At 43.1% G+C, this 24,206-nt stretch overlaps 1 protein-coding gene across 1 annotated transcript in view; it reads right to left on the bottom strand.

The window, feature by feature from the left end:
* The window catches only part of LOC145351309 (ran-binding protein 17-like), a 925,757-nt gene that overhangs the window by 126,504 nt on the left and 775,047 nt on the right, over positions 1 to 24,206 (bottom strand). Inside the window, exon 25 of the mRNA XM_080200932.1 lies at positions 5,243 to 5,409. Coding sequence (XP_080057058.1) covers positions 5,243 to 5,409 — 167 coding nt within the window. The remainder of the gene's footprint in view (positions 1 to 5,242; positions 5,410 to 24,206) is intronic.

The raw sequence follows: 24,206 nt of genomic DNA on the forward strand, positions 1-24,206 counted from the left end.
TCATGGCGGAGACGAACAGTTCCAGGCCTCTGCACATGCACAGTGGCCCTGCATTGCCTGACTGCAGTTTGCTGGCCAGTTCGATGGCTGGCTAGCCCAGGACTCTCGCAGTGCACCCCACAGCCAGATCACAACCTGCTGTCCATTCGAAGGCCAACCCGACCCCATCCCCCTCCCATCCTGGAGCACTGTAATCCACAGCCGCTCACCTCACCACCCCCCCAAACCCCATTGGAGTGAAATACCCCTGGCAGGGTGGGAGATGCTATTGGGCCCAGAGAATTCCATGTCAGGTCCAATAATGACATTTAAATGAGATTAAAAATAGACTTAAATCACTTACCTGTTTTGCTGATGGTTATGGCATGGTCCCAAATGCACCTGCTCTCCAGCTGTGGGAGACGTACATGTATCGGGAATGCATGCATGAATCCTGCAAAATGGCTGACATGCACATCTCCCAACCCGACGTGCCAAAAAACATATGTGTCGGGATGGGAGAGTTGGGCCCAGTGTGTTGGGTTTCATAAAGATGGAAGGGGGGGGCCTGGGCAGCATGGTAGCATAGTGGTTAGCACTGCTGCTTCACAGCTCTAGGGAACCAGGTTCGATTCCCGGCTTGGGTCACTGTCTGTGTGGAGTTTGCACATTCTCCCTGCAGCTGTGTGGGTTTCCTCCCACAGGCCAAAGATGTGCGGGTTAGGTTAATTGGCGATGCTAAATTGCCCCTTAGTGTCCTGGGTTGTGTAGGTTAGAGGGATTAGTTGGTAATATATGGGGACAGGGCCTGGGTGGAATTGTGACTGGTGCAGACTTGATGGGCCAAATGGCCTCTTTCTGCTCTGTAGGGTTTCTATGAAAGATGGAGGGCTGTTAGCAGACAGGGAGAAGGTTCACATAATCGGGCTCTATGTTATGGGTACCATGCCAATTAATATCTTGTAAAGAATGCTCAGTGTCTTTGTTTGATAATGCTTGTGCAAAGTACCCGGAACATTTTACTACATTAAAAGTGCTATATAAATGTAAGGTCATATTGTTGTTGTATTGGATAGAGCAGTTTTGATTATGGTCTGTGATACTGAACTAAAAGAAAACACCCTGCCTATAATGCAAAATGTCATAACAGCCAAGCCAATTGGGCTTCTTTCTTGGGAACTTTACACCACAGAAGTAACTGGAAGAGATTTGTATAATTGGAATCCCATCCAATCCAAAACAAGGTGGGTTTGGTTTGTTAAAATTCTATATAAGAGTGAATAAAGCTTGTCCTCCTTTGTAATCTGAAATATAAGATAGACTAGAATTCTATGTAAGCATGGCTGGAAAGGGATTGGTCCTTTGGAATTTTATATACAAAAACAACAACTTGTTTTTAAGTTGGACACAACTGTGGATAAACCTGGAAATAAAAAACTGTGATTCCTGGAAATCTGAAATACAGTAATTAAAGAAAATGCAGTGTCACGGTACAGCAGTGCGGGATTGGTTAGACATGGTGTTTGAAATCTCACTTAAAAACAAGTTGCTGTATATAAAATTCCAGAGGAACAATCCCTTTCCAGTCATGCTTACGTAGAGAATTTTATGGTCTCGCTTATCCGGAAACGGTAAAATCCTGCCTGAGGTCAACAGACCTTACCATTGTTCACCCCTCGCCAGCTCCGATTCGGGCGGGGCTGTAAAATTCCGCCAATGATTCCGAACAGTCAACTCTCTTCCATTCTTCCTTATATTTCAGGTGACACTCTTTTCACTTTTTGGAGTTGAATTCCACATCACTCCTTGTATGATTTTTCATTTCCCCCACAAGTCCCTTTGCCTGAACAGTTCCAACCCAAAACATTATCCTTTCTCCACAAGCATGACTGGTCTGCCGTGAGTTTCCAGCATTTTCTGGAATTCTCTGGATTTTGAATGTATTGTCCAAAATGGCTAAAAACACAGTTAAAACCGAAATGATACCTTTCTCAATATGAAGTCTCCTTCAGACAGATGTCCCACGAGAAGTTACAGTCAGTATTAAGAGAATGAATGTTGGCTTTAATCTTACAACGTATTGGAGATAAAAAGTGATCAATTACAATTTAATACAGTAAAGGTCCCCCTGCAATATCTCAGAAACAAAATGGATTTAAAATAAGGAATTTGTTTGCTGGAACTTCTCATTTTGGTGAGTCCTGTTGATTTCAATGCAAATGCTAGTAACAATCACAGAACTTTAAAACCATGGAAGGCTGAGCTCTGGCCCTTAATACTCCTCTGCGGTCACCTCCAGAACACTGGCCAGACTCTCAGTTGGCTAAAAGATTATGAACAGAGCAATTAGCAGTGCCTTAACCAGTTGTCCATGTTTACACAAGGAATACAGCAACTGTTCACATGAAGCCCAACTATTTCTTCTGCCTGCATAACCTGTTCCTAGAACATGCCACTCTTTTGAGCTCTGTTCCTCATAAATAGATGTGGTATATCACCACCCTCCTCACCTACTAGCCACCTACTCTCCGAAAGACTGTTTCCTGAGGGGGACAGAACTAAAAGAAAAATAAAATCTCTTGGAAAATTTCTCTCTAATTGCATTGAAGAATATGAGGTGTATGGAATTAGGCAACAGTTAGATGAAAAATTGGTTGGAAGAGAAGAAACAGAAAGTAGAAGAGCAGTTCTCGGATTGGTTGGCAGTAGAAAACAATGTCCAATATATTTCTATTCTGGGACCGCTTCTGTTCAATGTGTAGATCAATGATTTGGGTACAGAGATAAAGAGAGTGTTGTCCAAATTTGCAGATTATACTACATTATGAGCCACAGTAAATACTCTGTGAATCACAGAAAGCTGCAAGGGGACACTGATAAAATGATGGGATGAGCAAAACAATTGTATATAGAATTAAATTTCAGTGTGTGTGAAGTGGTACGTCTTGGTTTCAAAAATTAAACAATCATAATCTGAACGGCGGAAGGTTTGGTGAGGTGGAAGGAAAGAGGGATTTAATGATTCAGGTTCACAATACAGTAGAAGTGGCAGCTCAAGTGAGTTAGGGTGACAAAAACTTTTGAACCATCAGATTTTATTGCAAGAAGTATGGAATATAAAAGTGTACTTGTTCCCTCAGAAGTTACTGGATCTGTGGAATTCTTTACCGCAGGGAGCTGTAGAGTTGTTAAATATGTTCAAGGCTGAGATAAACAGATTTTTTTATCAATAAGGCAATCAAAGGTTATGTGGATAAATTGGGAAGTAGAGTTGAAGATTATATCAGATCTGCCATGATCTCATTGACTGGCAGAGCAGACTTGATGGATCATATGGCCTACTTCTGCTCCAACGTCATATGGTCTTACATAAATACTGTGGCTACATTACCAAGACAGAGGCTAGGAATCCTGTGGCGAATAACTCACCTCCTCACTCCCTAAAGCCTGTCCACAATCTACAAGGCATAAGTCAGGAGTATAATGGAATACCCTCCATTTGCATGGATGAATACAGTTCCAATAATACTCAAGAAGCTCAACATCATCCACGACAAAACAGCCTGCTTGACTGACATCCTTTCCACAAAATTCACTCCCTCCACCATGAACAGAGGCAGCAATGTGTACTATCTACAAGATTCATTGTAGGAACTCATCAAGGTTCCCTAGACAGTACCTTCCAAACCCAAGACTACCGTCTAGGACAGGAACAGCAAATACCTAGAAACATTACCACCTGGAGGTTCCCCTCCAAGTCACTCACCACCCTGACTTGGAAATATATCACTGTATCTTCACTGTCGCTGGAACAAAATCCTGGAACTTCCTTCCTAACAGCACTGCAGGTGTACCTACACCTCAGGGTCTGCAGCAGTTCAAGAAGGCAACTCACCATCACCTTATCCATCATCAACTAGGGATGGGCATTTTGCTCACATTGTATAAATGATTAAAGAAAATGACCTTGATAATATGCTGTCCACGACATAAAATGTTTGGCGTAGACAGCCAGGCAGGACCAGGCATCCTGATATTTTAAAGGGTACTTCCAAAGGCAGAGTGGGAGGTATTTTGTTTCAATCTTCGGGGGCTGCCCTTTACAGATCAGGGAGTTTCCTAAGATTGAACCCTCTCTTTCCTCCTAGCCCCCCTCCGCTTACACCCAATGCTTCCTCCATCACTCTCTCATTAGCCAAAGTCTGCCCAGCCAAGTCCCCAATCAATTGACCTGCAGCTTCAGAGGCAAAACATTCCCCCCAAGTGAGGGGCAGAAGTTCCATTTGTCCCCATTAAGCCTCCTTGCAGTGCAGCATGGCTGTGGGATGGGTCAGCTCCATGCCATCGTTACTTCCAAGAGGGGAGGGGAGTGCGGTGAAATAAATTGTAGCACATCTGGAGACACAGTTAGGCCAGAATGGATAAGGACATTAGATTTCCTTCCCTGAAGAATATTAGTGAACCAGATGGGTTTTTACGACAATCTGGTAGTTTCCTGATCATCATTAAAGAGATTAGCTTTGTCTCAGATTTTACATTTAATTGGTTTAAATTTTCCAGCCATCTGATGAAATTTAAACTCATGTCTTTTCAGCATTAGTCCAGACCTCCAGATTACCAGCCCAGTAACATTACACTATGCTACCGTTCCCACTGTTTGATGGGATGCAAAAATGCATGGAATGCAGTAGACAATCATTCTCTCAGATCTAACCTCAGACTCTCTCATTTGCACCCTTTCTATTTGTTCAATGTTATCTTGTTTCTCTGAACTACCCTTTCTTGTTTCTATCAACTTCCAAATACATTGCCCTCCAAATGTTGCCTCCTCCTGCATTCTCTGTGTTGAAAGCTAGATTCATTGCACCATTTCATATTGTGGCCTGGATCTCAAAAACTATGCAACTGAACATCTAAGTCTTCCTTTCCTCATTTAATCTAGAGGTTTTTAAATCCTTAACATGGTGCCACCTAATAAATGAGTCTTGATTAATGTCATCTTCTCATGTTCTTTTTAACATTGGTGGTGCTTTAGGTGTACCAATAGAAGAAATCCAATCACTGTTATTAAACATCAGTTGGGTACAGGGAAGTAAAAGGATGACCAAACAAATGTTTCTTAATGGTAAATGTCTTCAATAGCAGGGGTGCTCATTAACTAGCATTAGTAAAGTGTGAAAGGACAACTCAAGTTAGGTATCTGTTCTAAAAGCCCATATCATCTGACCATCAGTTTCCATCGCTGGGAAAAAAGACCAGTTACCTGCTGGAGAAGTTCTGGGTTCTGCTGCATCGTGCGGAGTAATCGCTCCCCTTCTTGTGCCACCTGTCCCAGTCTGAGAGATTTTTTGTTACTTTTTGCCAGCTGTTTGAAGAGGTATGTGACGACAAAATCCAAACTTGCGCAGCAAGCAGATGAGATTTCTGTATCTGCAGGAAAAAAAAATGAGACTATCAGTGAACTGGAGGGGTCTAGGCCTTTTTAACATGTTTTCTTGCAGATTAATCTCCTTTCTCGGGGGTGAATAGACAATGTCTGGGAATGGGGTAAGAGTTCAAGGAGGGGAGGTTGTGTGGAATGTGGAAATGAGCAGGCTGATCCTGGGAATGCAACAGAACTGCAGCTTTTACTCAACTATCCCATATTAATAAGGTGCTCTCCATCTGACCAACAAACTCCAATGATTTCATGATTGCTGGGATCACGTCCCTTGGAAAATGGGACTTATTGCAGCAATTGTGGAGTAGTTGAGTAGTACATTATTGCAGGGGCATCAGAGGCACCTCTTGCGCCTGTTTGTCTCAGGCCGCATTAACAATGACAATACAAAACACCGAATTTACGAACACTTTAATGAAGAAACTACTGTTGTACTCACTGTAAGATCATAAATTCAATCAAAGCAACATGCTAACCTTGAATTTAATCATTAAGAAGTGCAGACAGATCAAGATGTTTTGGCAGTTAATTGATTAAAATGAGTCCAAAAGAGAAAATGCTGGAAAATCACAGCAGGTAAGGAGAGAAAAGAGCTGACATTTCGAAAAGAAAGTGGGCCTTTTAGCTTTGACAAAAGGCCATCTGGACTCAAAAAGTCAGCTCTTTTCTTCCCTCACAGATGCTGCCAGACCCGCTGAGATCTTCCAGCATTTCGTCTTTTGGTTTTAGATTCCAGCATCCGCAATAATTTGCTTTTATCCAGTGGTTAAAATGAGTGTTCTTACTCCATCAGAATATATTCTACATATGTTCCAGTAAATAACTTGTACATCAAGAGATCTTGCTCACCCATATCTGGGATCCCTGGAGCTGCAGTGTATATCTTGTCTCAATTCCAAGACTGGAATTTTATTGGCCAGTGCCACATGGGATCGGAGCAGGCGAGGGGAAGACCATGGAAATGTCTGTTGACCTTGGCTGGGATTTTAGGATCCCACCCCAATAGTCTGTCATGCGGCACAGTGGCTAGCACTGCTGCCTCACAGAGCCAGGGACCCAGGTTTGATTATGGTCTTGAGTGACTGTGTGGAGTTTACATATTCTCCCTGTGACTGTGTGAGTTTCCTCCAGGTTCCGGTTCCTTCCCACAGTCCAAAGATGTGCAGGATAGGCGGAGTTGCCATGCTAAATGCACGGGGTTACTCTTTCACCAGTGTTTTCTCACTCGTTCACGACACTGTTTCTCAATCTCTCACCTGGGTATCTCGCCTTTTCACCCGTGTTTCTCACTCTCTCACACCAGTATTTCTCACTCTCTCACCCAGTGTTTCTCAACCTTTCACCATAGTGTACCTTACTCTCTCAGCCCAGTACCTCACTCTCTCACTCCAGTGTATCTCACTTGCTCACTTCAGTGTTTCTCACTCTCACCCCACTATTTCTCTCACTCTTACCCCAGTGTGCCTCACTTTCTCACGCTGGTGTTTCTCTCATTCTTACCTCAGTTTTCTTACTCTCTCATCCTGGTGTTTCTCAATCTCTCACCAGTGTACCTCACTCTCACCCCAGCGTACCTCACTCTCTCACCTCAGTGTACCACACTCTCTCACCCCAGTGTTTCCTCTCGCTCTCACCCGAGTGTTTCTCACTCTCTCACCCCAGTGTTTCTCAATGTGTCATCAGTGTACCTCACTCTCTCACCCCAGTTTTCTCACTCACTCCAATGCTCGCTATTTCAAAAGTATCTGTTTATATGTGCTCAAGTACTTAATCAATCAATACTGTTTATCTGTATATCCTCAACAATACAATTAACACACTCTGCCACTGATGTTCCTCATTCTTATTCTGATGCTCATCACTCTTCCATTGGTGCTACTTGCTCTCTATTTTGTGCTCTTCTTTTGCAGCGTCAGGGATCAAACTGGTCAGGTTGGATAACTGTGGCTGTAATCCAGGGTCATAGTTTGGACACCCCAGCACTGAAATTCATTGCAGTACAGGAAGAAGAACACATGGTTGAGGATGGAGTTTGTTCTTGTTCCCTGGGTCAGTTGATTCAAGGAGCGAGGGGGCCCTCCTGATTGTGGTTTTTTTCCTCACTCTACGCAGGCGATTTCTTGCTTCTGGCTTTTCCTTCATGGGAAATGGTTAAGGAATTAAGTTGGGAAAGAGGAGAGTAATTTGACTCAAGTGAGCCTTTGAGAACAGGCTGCAGAAGGCTTGGTGTCCTTTTCAGTTATCAGGCTGACTTGTATGCCTCAAAGGTATTACAAGGCAAGACCCCCAAATTTGTTACCAGAACATGAAGAATACTTTCTTGCAGATCATAGTCAGAACTTTGTGTCTGGTATCCTGCTGTTCAATATACAAACATACAAATTAGAAGCAAGAGTAGCTCACTGCTTCACCACTTAATAAAAATCATGGCTGATCTGACTGTAATCTCCCATCCATTTCCTCTTTTGTTTATTAAAATGTATCTAATTCTGCCTTAAGAAACATTCAAAGACTCTGCTTTCACTGTCATTTGAGGAAGTGAGTTTCTCTGAAAGAAAAAATTCTTCTCATCTATGTCTTAAATGGTTGACCCCTTATTTTTAAACAGTGATCCCTAGTTTTGGATTCTCCAACAAGACGAAACATCCTCTCCAAGTCCAACATAAGCTCCCTTAGAATCTCACGTTTCATCAAGTCACCTCTTATTCTTCATCCTAGAATCCCTACAGAACAGAAGGCTCATCAAGTCTGCACCGATTCTCCGACAGAGCATCTTACCCAGGCACAACCCCCACCCTATCCCTGTCACCTCATACATTTACTCCACTAATTCCCCTACCTACACATCTTGGGACACTAAGAGGCACTATGGGAGGAAACCGGAGCATCTGGAGGAAACCCACACAGACACGGGGAGAAAGTGCAAACTGCACACATTCACCCAAGGCTGGAACTGAACCTGGATCCCTTGTGCTGTGCTAACCATTGTGCCACCATACTGCCCTTCTTCTAAATTCCAGTATATACAAGCTTAACCTGTCCATTTTTTTGTTATAAGATAACCTGCCTATTCCTAGTATTCGATAACCTTCACCAAATTGCTTCTTGATTTTGATTTGATTTATTATTGTCACATGTATTAGTACACAGTGCAAAGTATTGTTTCTTGCTTGCTATACAAACTAAACATACTGTTCATAGAGTACATAGGGGAGAATGCATTTAATTTTAGATGTCCTTCAGTAAGGAGACCCATACAGTACACAGTATCCAGATGTGGTCTCACCAGTGTCCGAGACAACTGAGCTCAACCTCCTGATCTGACATTCAATTCCCCTCACAATAAACTGCAACATTTTATGATTAACTTGTGACCAAAGGGACTATCTAAGATGGCGATTTGTAAAGCACTCTGAGACAATTGGGCCCTAAAAGACAGAGATAAACAGGCTGCAACCCAGACGAGTGAGTACACAGGATATGGGTCATCTCCAGGACAAAAGAGACTTTCTGGTCAAACTGGGTTGTTTACCAGACATAGGGGTGCCCTTATTTGGGAGGGAGGTGTGTATTCTATGTGTCCTCAGCACCTACTGACATGGCCATTGGGGACATACCCAGAGACTGGTGTGGCAGCTCCCAATTGGGTTTTATTGATTAGAGTGATTAAGTCCTGATCGATTGATTGGCAATGGCCAAAAAAAGCAATGGGGTATAAAGAGTGCTGCGCAACCAAGAATCTTTCTCTCTCTCTGACCCCACGAATGAGCTACAACAACAGTGACCATCGCCAGCGATGACCAGCATATGGAGAGCCACCACACCCGAGAAGGAAGGAAGACCAGAGCCAGAGTGCCAGACCAGACCAAAGGACCAGACTTCGCAGAAGGCAACTGAGACCAATGCACAGATAGAGGCCAATATCTGCTTGGGTACTTGCCAGTCACACAAAGTTAAGTCAAGGTCTTGCGTTGGACTTGAACTCTAGTATTTTCTGTAAGGTAACTTATTGTTGGTTGGGTGGGTGATTATTGATTGTGTGTCTTAAATAAATATTGGTTGTACTAACAAGACGTCTACCCGCAGTTATTTTCCACCGTATAAGGGTTAAAACAGACTATGCGAAGGCACAACAAACTTTCCTAATTACTTGCAGTACTCACATACTAACCTTTTGCAATTAATGCATGTGGATATCCAGATATCTTTGCATCTCAAAGCTCTGTAATCTCTCACCATTTCGATAATAAGCTTCTTTTTTATTCTTTCTGCCAAAATGGATAATTTCACATTTGCCCACATTATGGTCCATTTGTCAGATCTTTGCCCACTCACTAAACCTACTTATGTCCTTTTGTAACCTCCTTATGCTCTCTTCACAACTTACTTTCCAATCACCTTTGTATTGTATCATCAGTAAATTTAGCAATAATACCTTCTGCGTCCTCATATGAGTCATTATATAAACTGTAAGAAAATGAGGGACCAACATTGATCCCTATGGCACACCACTAGTTACATCCCAACCAAAAAAAGACCAATTTATGCCAGCCCTGTTTTCTGTTAGCTAGCGAATTTTCTAACTGTGCCAATATGTTACCCCGAAACCCTGAGCTTTATTTACATAGAAAATAGGGGCAGGAGTAGGCCATTCGGTCCTTCAAGTCTGCTCCACCATTTATTATGATTATCCAACAGCCTGATCTCACCTTCCTCCATGTTCTTTGATCCCTTTCACCCCAAGAGCTATGTCAAACTCTGTTCTTGAAAACACAATGTTTGGTCTCAATTGCTTTCTGTGGTTTACCACTCTCTGGGTGAAGAAATGTCTACTCATATCAGTCCTAAAATGTTTGCCTCGTATCCTTAGACTATTTACCACATAACCTTGGACGTGCCACCTTGTCAAATGTCTTCTGAAAATCTAAGTACAATACGTCCACTGGTTCCCCTTTATCCGCAACACATGTGACTCCTTCAATAAAACCATGCTGACTCTGCCTGAATGCCTTCAATTTTTCTAAGTTGTCTGGCATAACATGTTTAATAACAACTTCCAATATTTCCCTGTGGCAGTTGTGGAACTTGTTGTTTCCTACTTTCCATTCCATCCCCTCCACAACTGTTTTTGCATGAAGGAGTTACATTCATTATTTTCCCATCTGAATCCAGGGAACTTTAGAGTTATAGAGCTTTGCAGCACAGAAAAAGGCCCTTTGGCCCATTGTATCTGTATCAGCCATCAAGCAATTACCTAAACAAATCCCATTTTCCAGCACTTGGTCCATTGCCTTGTAAATTATGGCGTTTCAAGTGCTCATTAAGTACTTACTAAATATTGCAACAGTTCCTGCCTCTACCAATCTTTCAGGCAGTAAGTTCCAGATTTCCACCACCCTCTGGGTGAAAAGGGTTTCCTTCAAATCCCCTCTAAATCTCCTGCCCTAACATAAAATCTATGCCCGTATATTATTGATCACCCCTCCTATCTTGACCCTCATCATTTTCTTCACTTCAGTTAGCTCTGCTTTCATTCCCACTCCATTTCCCTTTTTAAAGTTTAAAATACAAGTCTTGGACCCATTCTTCTATTTCTCAAACTGAATGTAAAAAATTCAATCATATTATGATCACTGCTACCCATAAATGCCTTCACTCTGATGTTATCAATTAATCCTATCTCAATACCAGGTCTAGTGTAGACTATACTCTGGTTGGTTCTAGAATGTATTCTTCTAAGAAACCATCCCGAAAACATTCAATGAACTCCTCATCTGGGCTACCCATGCTCATCTGATTTTTGCAAACTATATGTAGATTAAAAACCTCATGATTATGTATAGCAGGTTGGTACAGTGGTTAGCATTGCTGCCTCACAGCACAGGGACCCAGGTTCAATTCCAGCCTTGAGTGACCGTGTAGAGTTTGCACATTATCCCAGTCACGGCATGGGTTTCTTCCAGGTGCTCCGGTTTCCTCCCATAAAGATGTGCAGGTTTGGTGGAATTGCCATGCCAAATTGCCCCTTAGTGTTATGGGTATGAATGGGGTAAATATGTGGGGGTAACAGTTATAGGGCATGGATGGGATGCTCTGTCAGAGAGTCAGTGCAGACTCAGTGGGGCTGAATGGACTCTTTCTGCACTGTAGGTATTTTATGACTCTAACTGTACGTTTCTGACAGACTCCCATTAACTCTCCCTTTATACTCTATTCTACCATATAGTTACAATTAGGGGCCTATATATCAGTAACACAAGTGATTTCTTGCTTCTATCATTTCTCATGTAGCTTCTACACCTGGGTTTCCTGAACTCAGGTCAACCCTTCAACTGCACTTAATGCCATCATTAATTAGCAGAGCCACCTAGTTAAATCAGCCGTGCGCATATGTATCATATATATATATGTATATGTATATATATATATGTATCATGCATATATCACCTTAATGCATGAACTCTTACCCATCCTCTCAGTGTTGTTGGATTGTTGTTCTTCCCTGAATGCTGCTGATTATCTCTTCTCTCAGTTGTGCCTGGCCTTTGCCATCTCTATTTACCTTCCTGACAGACTCCAGTAATCCACCAGAGGGCCAACACCTCACACAACCCATCCATAGGTGTCGCAAACCGCGCTTTCCCTAAATCCATTGTTACTAATAATCTCACCCATTTTGTTTTTATTACTGCTACATACTAATGGTTCATTCATTCATTCCCCCATAATATTGGTGTAAATGCCATAGAACAATAAAGAATGCTTGTGAATTTTACTGTTGTGAGCTCTTCTGATAAAGTCAGCAGTAAAGCAAGGAAACCCCCTGGTGGGAATCAATTCCAGATGCCAAACAGATGCTGTGCCTCCTTAGCTTTCAAAATAGTAAAGGAGCAAAATTAAGCAGGAATGGGAAAGGAACAAACTATATATATAATACACATATATATTAACTAAAGTCATTCATATTGAATACAAGAATAACCAAAATCACTGATTCATAGTTTTCACAGACAAATGAACTGTCAATTTCCAAAACAACAAAGAATAAAAAGCAGGAATACAAATTAATAAAAACAGAATTTGACATCCTCAGTCATAAGCCTGTTGACCTGATGATATATTGATTATATATTGCAATTTCATGGCATAATAAATCATCTGACACATATATAAATGCTTTAGGTTCACATTCTATCACAACTTTGCACTTTTGGATGTGAACATTTCACAGAATCACAGAATTGTTATGGTGGAAAAGAAGGTCTGCACCACCTCTCCAAATGAGTATCATGACTTAGTAGCATTCTCCTGCCTTTTCCCCATATCCCAACACATTGGGCCCGATTTTACCATTTTCATTCTAAGTGCCGAATCTGGGCGTAATACAGATCTGACTTAGAAATCTGCTTTCAGGCGCCCCCCATATACTCTCAGACATCTCCAGTCCGATTCACGCTGTGGGCAGGGGTTAGTGCTGCCGGAACGATTGGAGCTCTGAACTGCGCATGCACATTTAGAAAAAGAGCGGAAGAAGCGCACCCGTGTCAGATTGCTCCCGCGCCACAGAAAGCGGAGAAAGTGGCCTGGGAGTGAAAGGAAGGAGCGAGGGTGTGGGGGGAGGAGAGAGGTGGGTAAGATGTATCTTGGGGAGGGGCGGGGGGGGGCAGATGGATCTCTGGTGGGAAGGCAGATGGATCTTGGGTGGGGGGGTAAGCAGGGGGGTCTACTGCCATTCTGTGGGCGATTGGTGCGGGGAAGGGGGGTGGAACAAAGAACAACCCAGCACGGGTGGCGATCGGTCTGTGTAGTGGGGGGCTGGAAAAGGGGGGGGCAGTGATATGTGTGTGTCCCCCTTATCCACCCCCCACTACCCATACACATCACTGCCCCGCTTATCCATCACCCCCACTATCCACACCGCACTTCTAGGCAGTGCACTCCAGACCCAAAGCACTCATGTAAAAAGCTTTTTCTCACATCACACTTTCTTCTTTTGCAAATCATTTTAAATCTGTGCCCTCATTCTCAATCCTTTTACGAATGGGAATGATTTCTCCCTATCTACTCTGTCCAGCCCCATCATGATTTTGAACACCTTTATCAAATCTGCTCTTAGCAAAGAGAACAGTCCCAACTTCTCCATACTGAAGTTTTTCATTCCTGGAACAATTCTTTTGAACCTCTTCTGCACCCTCTCCAGTGTGTTCACATCCTTCTTATAATGTGACGTCCAGAACTGTGCATAATACTCCAACTGAGGTCTAAATAGTGTCTTATACAAGTTCAGCTCTTGTACTCTATGCCACTGTTAATAAGGCTTAGGATTCTGTAAGCTCTATTAACCACTCTCTCCCTCAACCTGTCATGCTACCTTTAATGACTTATGCACATTAGCAACCAAGTCCCTTGACTTCTGCACACCCTTTAGAATTGTATCCTTATTTGTTATTGTCTCTGTCTACTCTTCCTACCAAAATTAGTCATCTCACACCTTTCCACACCTTGAACTTTATTTGCCACCTAGATTCCCATTTCACCAACTTGTCTAAGTCCTTTGGAAGTCCTATATTTCCTCCTCACAGTTAACAATGCTTCCAAGGTTTGTATCATCTGCAAACTTTGAAATTTCTGCCTCCATATTCCCCCTGCCCTTCCTATCCTTCTCATATTTCTCATACTTCTTCCATCCTTCAACATATTCCCTCTATACCCTATGCCCTTTCCATACCATTTACATTATCTCATGTCTGTTCCTATTATGGCAATGATATTCTGGTAAATGGTCATCTAATAATGTTAAATTAGATCTTGGTGCCAGCATGGCAGTCCTGTTAAACAAGGAACCCTTGCTCTCAGGCCTTTGCATTCGATTAACAGACACTCTACCATGGAACAGGAGGAGTCCACCTCAGCATGGTCCTCGAACCACCAAGGTATAGTGACAAACAAATCTTTGAGCTAATTATGTTCTCTGCAATCAGCATTTCTTCTGAGATACTTGTGTACCTTCAATCTTATCCAATCAAGACTGCTAGTCTTGAGCTGGCTCGAAGAGCACAATCCTCATTCCTCAAACACTAAAGAGTTTTCTGATCTTGATTTCACCTGTGATCTTTCTTCTCCTTTCACAGAGCAGGCTTCCTCATCATCATTCCAAGTCTTGGAAAAACCCCAATGGTTCCAACCATCCTACCACACATAAGATTGCCATAGCAGCTCAGATGAAGTGGAACCAGAGAAGCATCAATAGTCTAAGGAGCTTCTAACTCCAACTAAAATTGGTACAATTGGTAGACTCACCAACCACTGTGTACACACAGCAACTACCAGCCAGTGTGATAAAACCACAAGGGATGCTGGAAACTGGTAGCAATCGTGCACTATCAACAACAAAAAGCAGAGGTGAGAATATTACTAAATCTTGTTCTTGCCACAGGAATGTTTTTCCTCAGCCTCAGAAAGCTTCCAGATGGCCTAATTGGAGAATAAAAGAAAAAAACACTGTCAATGAGCAGTAAAATGAGCTGCTGGAGGAAGTGATAGACAAATATCATTTTCATCCACCCATCATCAGTCAGGGCATTGAGTATAGAAGCTGGGAAGTTATGTTGCAGTTGTACAGGACGTTGGTGAGGCCGCACCTGGAGTATTTGTTCAGTTTTGGTCACCTAGCTATATGAAAGATGTTACTAAACTGGAGAGAGTGCAGAAGAGATTTACAAGGATTTTCCGAGGACTCAAGGATTTGAGTTTTAGGGAGAGGTTGGACAGGCTAGGACGTTTTTCTTTGGAGTGTACAAGACTGAGGGGTGATCTTTTTGAGGTGTTTTAGATCATGAGAGGCATGGATAGAGTGAATGCACTCAGTCTTTTTCCCAGGGTTCGGAATTGAGAACTAGAGAGCATAAATATAAGGTAAGAGGGGAAAGAATTAATAGGAACCTGAGGAGTAACTTTTTTACACAGAGGGTGGTACGTATGTGAACTGAGCTGCTGAAGGAAGTGATTGAGGCAGGGATATTGACAACGTTTAAAAGGCATTTGGACAGGTACATGGATAGGGAAGGTTTATAGGGATATGAGACAAATGGCCCTTTGTCTTTTTATCCATGATGTGGAGATGCTGGCATTGGACAGGGGTGGGCACAGTAAGTAGTCTCACAACACCAGGTTAAAATCCAACAGGTTTATTTGGAATCACGAGCTTTTGGAGTGCTGTGCCTTCATCAGGTGAACCTTGATATGCATGATCTTCTTGGAGATCCTCTCCAATTTGAGCCAGCAGTTTGCAGTGTCAGTGGTAGCATGACGTGGAGATGCCAGTGATGGACTGGGATGGGAACAGTAAGAAGTCTCACAACACCAGGTTAAAGTCCAATAGGTTTATTTGGAATCATGAGCTTTTGGAGTGCTGCGCCTTCATCAGGTGACTCTTGATGTGTGCGATCTTCTTGGAGATCCTTTCCAATTTGAGCCAGCAGTTTGTGGTGTTGGTGGTAGCCATGATGTGGAGATGCCAGTGTTGGACTGGGGTGGACACAGTAAGAACTCTCTCTACACTAGGTTAAAGTCCAACAGGTTTATTTGAAATCCTGAGCTTTCAGAGCATTGCTCCTTCATCGGGTGAGTTTTATCCATAACATCTTTGTTAATCTCCCCTTTGTCTCCACCTATTACTGGCCCCACCGAAGTAGTAATGTCTGGTACATAAAGGAAATAGAACAAAGAACAACCCAGCACGGGAAACAGGCCCTTCGGCCCAATGAGCCTGCGCCGCCGCATCCTCCTACACCTACCCTGCCCTGCGTGTATGCGAGTGGAACCCCTAACTTAGCCAGAATCAGGGGAGAATAGTGTCAATTTGGTATACCAATCAGCCTAAGAGCACATCTTTGGGGTGTGGGAGGAAGCCGGAGCGCCCGGAGGAAACCCACACAACCACAGGGAGAATGCGCAAACTCCCACAGACACAGGCCCAAATCCATGTATCTGCACAGCTAGCAGTGCTAGCCACTGAGCTGTTGCGGCGCCCGTCTACCGGTCCAGGATCAAGCACACACACCGACACGAAGTGCTAGGCCACTCCCGGAACCTCCAAGAGCAGCCCACGCACGACCCACCGTGTGCATGCCCCTTGTTTGACAACAAGGTGGACCGCCACCTGCGGAATACAAAGACAAAAACGTTAACATGTAAGTCTGCATTTCCGGTGTCTCCCGAGGCTCTGACCCTATTTAATACCCCCTACTATAACCCTCCATCCTTGCTTCGCTCATGTGTCTGTTTAAGTAAACCTTAAACAAGTCCAACGTGCCTGCCTCCACCACCCTACTCGGTAGCGCGTTCCATACCCCCATGACCCTCTGCGTGAAGAACCTTCCTCTCATATCCAAATTATACTTCTCCCCCCTCACCCTTAGATCGTGACCTCTCGTAATTGTACCCAATCTAGGGAGCAGCCTATCCCTATTGACTCTATCTATTCCCTTCAGTATCTTATACAGCTCTATCATGTCTCCCCTTAATCTCTGTCTTTCCAAGGAGAAAAGTCCCAGTTTCTCCAACCTTTCCTCGTAACTCAGTCCTTCCATGCCAGGCAACATCCTGGTAAACCTCCTCTGCACCCTCTCCAGAGTCTCCACGTCCTTCTGGTAGTAAGATGACCAGAACTGGACGCAGTACTCCAAATGCGGTCTAACCAACGTTCTGTACAACTGAAGCATTAGACGGCAGCTCCTATACTCTATACCCCTTCCTATAAAGGCTAGCATTCCATAAGCTTTCCTCACAACCTTCTCTACTTGTGTCACAACCTTCATAGACTTGTGAACCTGCACTCCCAGGTCCCTCTGTATTTCTATACTCCTAATCGGTCTACCTTTTATCACGTAGCTCCTCTCTGCATTATTCCTTCCAAAATGCATCACCTCGCATTTGTCAGGATTAAATTCCATCTGCCACCTATCTGCCGAATGTACCAACCTATCTATATCCTGCTGTATCACCTGACGTTCCACCTCAGTATCCGCCAATCCTGCCATCTTGGTGTCATCCGCAAACTTGCTGATCACACCACGTATGCCCTCTTCCAAGTCGTTTATGTATACTACAAAGAGGAGAGGTCCCAGTACTGAGCCCTGCGGCACACCACTGGTCACTGGCCTCCAGCCCAAAAAGGTCCCCTCAACAACTACCCTCTGTCTCCTATTGCCCAGCCAGTTTTTGACCCACCTAGCTACCTGCCCTTGTATCCCATGTGCCTTAACCTTTTCCACCAGCCTACCATGAGGGACTTTGTCAAACGCCTTACAGAAATCCATATAGATGACATCAACGGCTCGCCCATCGTCAACCGTTTTTGTCACCTCCTCAAAGAATTCTACCAGATTCGTAAGGCAAGACCTCTCCCTAACAAAGCCATGTTGCGTATCCCTAATCAGATCGCAACGCTCCAAATGCTCATACATCCTACCCTTAAGTATTTTTTCCATTAATTTTCCTACCACCGATGTCAAATTCACTGGTCTATAATTTCCAGGGTTATCCCTACTATCTTTTTTAAACAGCGGTACCACATTAGTTACCCTCCAGCCTTCTGGGACCTCACCTGTGTCCAAAGAAGAGACAAAGATTTGCGCCAGAGGCCCAGCAATTTCATCTTTCACCTCCCTAAGCAGCCTGGGATAAATACCATCAGGCCCCGGAGCTTTATCCGTCTTCACGCTACCTAAAAGCTTTAGCACTTCCTCCCTCGTAATGGATATTTCCTGCCACTGATCTACAGCTCCCTCCAAGACACTGCACGACACCGAACCCCTCTCCTTCGTGAATACCGATGCAAAGTATTCATTCAGGAGCTCCCCCATTCCCTCCGACTCAACACATAACTCCCCTCCTTTGTCCCTAAGAGGACCAATTTTCCCTCTAACCACTCTCTTGCTCCTAATATAGGAGTAAAATGCCTTTGGATTTTCCTTAATCCTATCAGCCAAAGCCATTTCATGCCCTCTCTTTGCCCTTCTAACTCCCCTTTTTAGCTCCCTCCTACTCTCTCTATATTCCTCCAGCGCACTCTCCGTACCCAGTTGTTTTGACCTAACATACGCCTCCCTCTTCTTCCTGACCAAGTCTTCGATACCCCCTGTAATCCACGGCTCTCTAATCCTACCTTTCCCATCCTTCTGCTTAACCGGAACATGTCTTTCCTGCAACATTTTCAGTTTGCCCTTAAAAGCTTCCCACTTGCCAACCGTGGACTTGCCAGCTAACAGTCCCTCCCAATCAGTGTCCTTCAGCTCCCTCCTAATCCGGCTATAGCGTGCCTTCCCCCAGTTCAGCACCCTCCCCTTCGGACGGCACTCATCCCTTTCCATTTTTATCCTAAAGTAGACGGACTTGTGGTCACTGTTAGCCACATGTTCGCCTACCTCAACCTCAACCACCTGCCCCGGCTCATTACCCAACACTAAATCCAGTATAGCCCCTTCCCTAGTCGGGCTAGTTACATACTGCTCTAGGGACCCTTCCAAAACACATTTTACAAACTCCTCTCCCTCCGTACCCCCAGCTCTAGGCCCCCTCCAATCCACTCCAGGAAGATTAAAGTCACCCACTACAACCACCTTATTCTTTCTGCACCTATCCAAAATGCCCCTGCAAATGCCTTCCTCCACTGACCTCGGGCTGTTGGGTGGCCTATAGTACACCCCTAGCATCGTAATCTCTCCCTTCTTATTCCTCAACTCCACCCACAGCGACTCAATCCCTAACTCCTCCATATTGTCCTCCCTCTGCACTACTGTGATGTTCTCCTTTACTAACAGTGCCACCCCTCCACCTCTCTTTAACCCTCCTCTGTCACACCTAAAACACTTATACCCAGGAACATTCAGCTGCCAGTCCTGCCCTTCACGTAACCACGTCTCCGTTACTGCCACCATATCTAACTTCCTCACAAACATCAAGGCCCTAAGCTCATCCGTTTTTCCTGTCACACTCCTCGCATTGAAACAGACACAGTTCAACCCACCAGTGTCCCTCGGAACCTCCTTCTCCCTGATAATTTTCCTTTCACCCAACTCTCTCCCAGGGAGAGAAATGTGGGACTGGCTACAGTACCATCCTCAATGATGTAAGAAGACACATATCCCAGAGCTAGGGTCAGTCTAGTAATGGATAAAGATGGATCAAGACCTAGACTGGAGTCAGTTAGAGTCATAGAGGTTCACAGCATGAAAGCAGGCCCTTTGGCCCAACTTGTCCATACCGCCCCTTTTTTAACCACTGAGCTAGTCCCAATTGCCCGCATTTGACCCATATCTCTCTATACCCATCTTACCCATATAACTGTCTAAATGCTTTTTAAAAGACAAAATTGTACCCGCCTCTACTACTACTAGGTCCATAACTATACCCTCTAATTTCCTATGTACATAGCAACGTTCAGAAAGACTTACTGTTAACATTTTCCAGAGTATGGTGTTTGAATCAGGATTCTTCACGCATTAGAAAGACCTGTTTATCGGTATGTGTAATTTTGTTTAAACAACAGTGACTTCTGGAATATGGTGAGTAGCAGGCATTTCAGGAGTTTGCAGAGACCACATTATCTTCTTCTTTAGCTTTGCATCGCCTACTCAACTATTGTGAGTGTTCAGTTGGCAGTCCTGTCCAATTGGAGCAGAGTTTTGTTGGTCGCAATGGGAACATAGGTCTTCCTTCACTGATAAAGGGGCTATTGCCTCATGTTCCTTCCTGGCAATTGTACTTTTCTGTGGCAATCTGAAAACGTTTTCCAAATTGCTGTGGTCCAGTGTGGAGATTCTGGGGCAATGTGCTTTGGTCACCTGCAGACACTTCCCAGTTACTAAAATCAATCTGGCATGCACATTATATTTTAACTAATAACACACACTTTATATCAACGACCTTGCCTGAGGATGACGTTGTCAGAACAACAAACCAGGCATTAAAAAACATCTTTAATATAGAAAAAATCCCAAGGTGCTTCACATGACTGAAATAAGACAAACTTTGCACTCAGCCATAGGAGAAGATATTAGGATGGGTGGTTAAAAGCTTGGTCAAATAACTAAGCTTTATGGAGAATCTTAAAGGAAGAGGAAAGATGTAGAGCAATTGAGGAGGTGGCTTTGGGAAAAGAAACCCGACTACAATTGATAAACACAGAATTGTTGGAGAGTTGCAGAACTGGTGAAAGTTACAGAGATTGAAATATGAGTAGTTGTTTTCAAAGTAGGATTTCGCGGGGTAGGGAAGTTCTGATACAAAAAAAAGCTGTTGTTCTCCAGATTCATATGCACTTTCTGATTCTGCTGCAGGTGGTTGAAACCATACCTAGCTGCAAATTGATACCATCTCTGCTATTTTGAATAGATCACTATCTGATCATTCATTGAGCAATAGGAAAAACAAGTTCCCTCCTGAAATTCACTCTTCCATGCACCACTAATCTGAGGCTATTGATGTGACAAGTACACAGGAAAAGAGTGCTTACAATAATCTGAGTTCGCATCACGGCAGCTGAATTCAAAGCACAAAAAGAGTGATTAAGTCATACAATTAGGATATCTGCAACCAGAGGAAGAATGCTGTTGCTCTGGTCAAGACTCAAATCTGGTTAACCTTTAAAATTACAAATCTGACCTTTTTGATGAGTCACGGCTGTGCTAACAATTGAAGTGACACCACTGTTATGATAGTTTAATATTTACCAAGATGCCTTTGTGATATTTTATATAAAATGGCCACTCCCAGAACTGGATGGTAATTTTAGTCCATTTAAGAGAACAGGAACAAATTTACTGCATACCTCAGTGATAGGGAAACAATTAAAACTGCTACTTTAAAGCAATTTTTGAATGATTTAACATGTACACTTTTTTTCCCCTTCTAATTAAGGGCCTACCCAGGATATTAACCTATAAATCAAAGTAGTGGAAAGCACTAAAGCAACAGCATATGTAAGAAACCTCTTACTTCTGTTTGTATCTGTTTTTAATTGCATAGAAATTACTGTTTGTAATATTAGAAGGCATTCTACATTCCACAGTACTATTTTAAGTGTGGTGTTCCAAGTGTTTGTCCTACCTCAACTTCCAGCACCAATAAACTGGTAATTTATTGTATTGTTGTTTATAGAATTCACAGCAAAAAATCATTTCAAATCAATACCTGAAGTGCACTGAGATAACCTAATTTTGATAAGGATGATGTATAAATACAAATTCATTCTTTCTTCGCCAGAAGTATCTGGAAGGACTGAGAACAAGAGAACAGAGACTTAAGGTAATTGGAAAAATAAGTTGTGGAGATATGAGGAAAAGCTTTTCATACTGAGTGGTTAAGATTTGGAATGCAATGTTTGAGAGTGTGGTGGAGGATGGTTCTATCCAGGCATTCAAGTGGGAATTGGATATTACATGAAAAGGAAGCGGCACGGTAGCACTGCTGCTTCATAGTGCTAGGGACCTGGGTTTGATTCCTGGCTTGGGTCACTGTCTGTGTGGAGTTTGCACATTCTCCTTCTGTCTGCATGGGTTTGCTCTGGTTTCCTCCCACAGACCAAAGATGTGCAGGTTAGGTTGATTGGCCATGCTAAAAATTGCCCCGAGATGCGTAGGTTAGAGGGATTAGCGGCTGAAATAAGTAGGGATATGGGGGTAGGGCCTGGGTAGGATTGTGGTCGGTGCAGACTCGATGGGCTGAATGGCTTCCTTCTGCACTGTAGGGTTTCTATGATTTCTATTTCTAAAGAACTTGCAGGGTTCTCTGGAGAAGATAGGGGAAAGAGGGGCTAGGTGATTGTTTATTTGGAGAGCCAGTTTAGACACACGGCTTCTTCTGCATTGTAATAATTTTGTGATTCTGTGAATGATAGACACTATTTCTTTGTTTGCTGCCTTAATCTTAATTCCTTTATTTCAAGCTGGCTAATATACCAAACAAAGAAATGCCAAATTAATATTCTCACAGCATATCTAGTTGATGTTACGTATTTAATCTAAAGTTGAATTTTTCCTCTGCTAGAGGAGAAAGCTGAGGTTACATAAAAAGAAGCCAAAGTATGAGAATTAAGTGGATACTGGACACAATAAACTTCAAATACATTTCAGCATCAGGGTGAGTACAGAGGTGGCGTCAGGTAGCAAACCCAGGGAGCAAACTGGACTGCTAATGCATTCTTTGGACAATATATGTGCAAATTGTTCTGCAGATTACTGATAAGCAGTGTTGTGTCTACAAGCTAACCTTTCTGAAATGTGATCCCCCTCCTGTGAACAATTTTCGTTGATTTCTTAATTTTCTTTCAGAGATACAAGTAACAGTTTTGCGGTCAGGTTGAAAGACGATCTTTTGCCCACACTCGGAAACTGCATAATTTGGATTTGTTTCAGAGACCTTTTATCTTAAATCATAACAGAAAATGCTGAAAGTACAGCACAGGTCTCAGGGCCTCTAGAGAACAAAAATGTCTGTATGTTATTGCACGTGATGTGGAGATACCAGCGTTGGACTGGGGTAAACACAATAAGAAGTCTGACAACACCAGGTTTAAATCCAACCGATTTATTTGATAGTCAACTCACAAGCTTTCGAGGTTAAACTCTTCGTCAGGTGAATGGAGAGTTCATGTCGCACAATCTGTAACCCCTGTGACTTGCCTGGGTTTGCAAAACCTCACTTACTGTACTGTCTGGAGACAATACACATCTCTTTAACCTGTGATCAGTGCTCCTTCCACTCACATTGTCGGCCACTTTAAGACTTGAATAGCAGGTTAGGTGTAAAGATTCACATTCTAATCAGTAATCTGTAAACTGTCTGTGCTTTATATGCTCTGTCTGAGGCCAGAACTCTCCATTCACCTGATGAAGAGGTTAACCTCGAAAGCTTGTGAGTTTACTATCAAATAAATAGGTTGGACTTAAACCTGGTGTTGTCAGACTTCTTACTGTATTATTGCATATGGCAAGGCTTTATTAAAACTGATACATTAAAATCATGGAAACCCTACAGTACAGAAAGAGGCCATTCGGCCCATCAAGACTGCACTGACCACAATCCCACCCAGGCCCTACCCCCATATCCCTACATATTTTATCCACTAATCCCGCTAACCTACACATCGCAGGACACTAAGGGTCAATTTAGCATCGTCAATCAACCTAAGCCGCACATCTTTGAACTGTGGGAGGAAACCAGAACACCCGGAGCAAACCCATGCAGACACGAGGAGAACATGCAAACTCCACACAATGACCCAAGCCAGGAATTGAACCCAGGAACCTGGAATTGTGAAGCAGCAGTGGTAACCACTGTGCTACCGTGCTGCCCAATTAATTTGCCTCATTTGCAGATGCAGACTTTCTGTATTTTCAGATTTCCAGTATTCACGATTTGCCTTTCTTTCAACCCAAATCTTTATCTTTCCAGCCACTGTAACAGACAGGAGTGGATCAATCTCTCTAACCTGTGTTCTGGCAACAGCAACCTTGAATCAAAGTGGATTTTTAATAAGAAGCAACGGATAACAGCATGACAGGGGAGAAAGAGCCACATTTAACGTCATGTAAAAACCATCACATTTGCAATAACCAAATAGCAAACAGAACATACGGAGTATAAGTTCAGTTTGAAGCTTTTAAAATTTTTTCCCAAAAACAGGAGTTGACTTGTGCACTGAGTATAAAATGTGAACTGACGATGTTAGTTGTGGTTGCCATTTTGAAATATGAAATAACTTCTGTTTGTCAGGCACCATGCA

This window comes from Carcharhinus amblyrhynchos, chromosome 13 (assembly GCF_965287045.1).
Source record: "Carcharhinus amblyrhynchos chromosome 13, sCarAmb.v2.hapA, whole genome shotgun sequence".
Taxonomy (NCBI): Eukaryota; Metazoa; Chordata; class Chondrichthyes; order Carcharhiniformes; family Carcharhinidae; genus Carcharhinus; species Carcharhinus amblyrhynchos.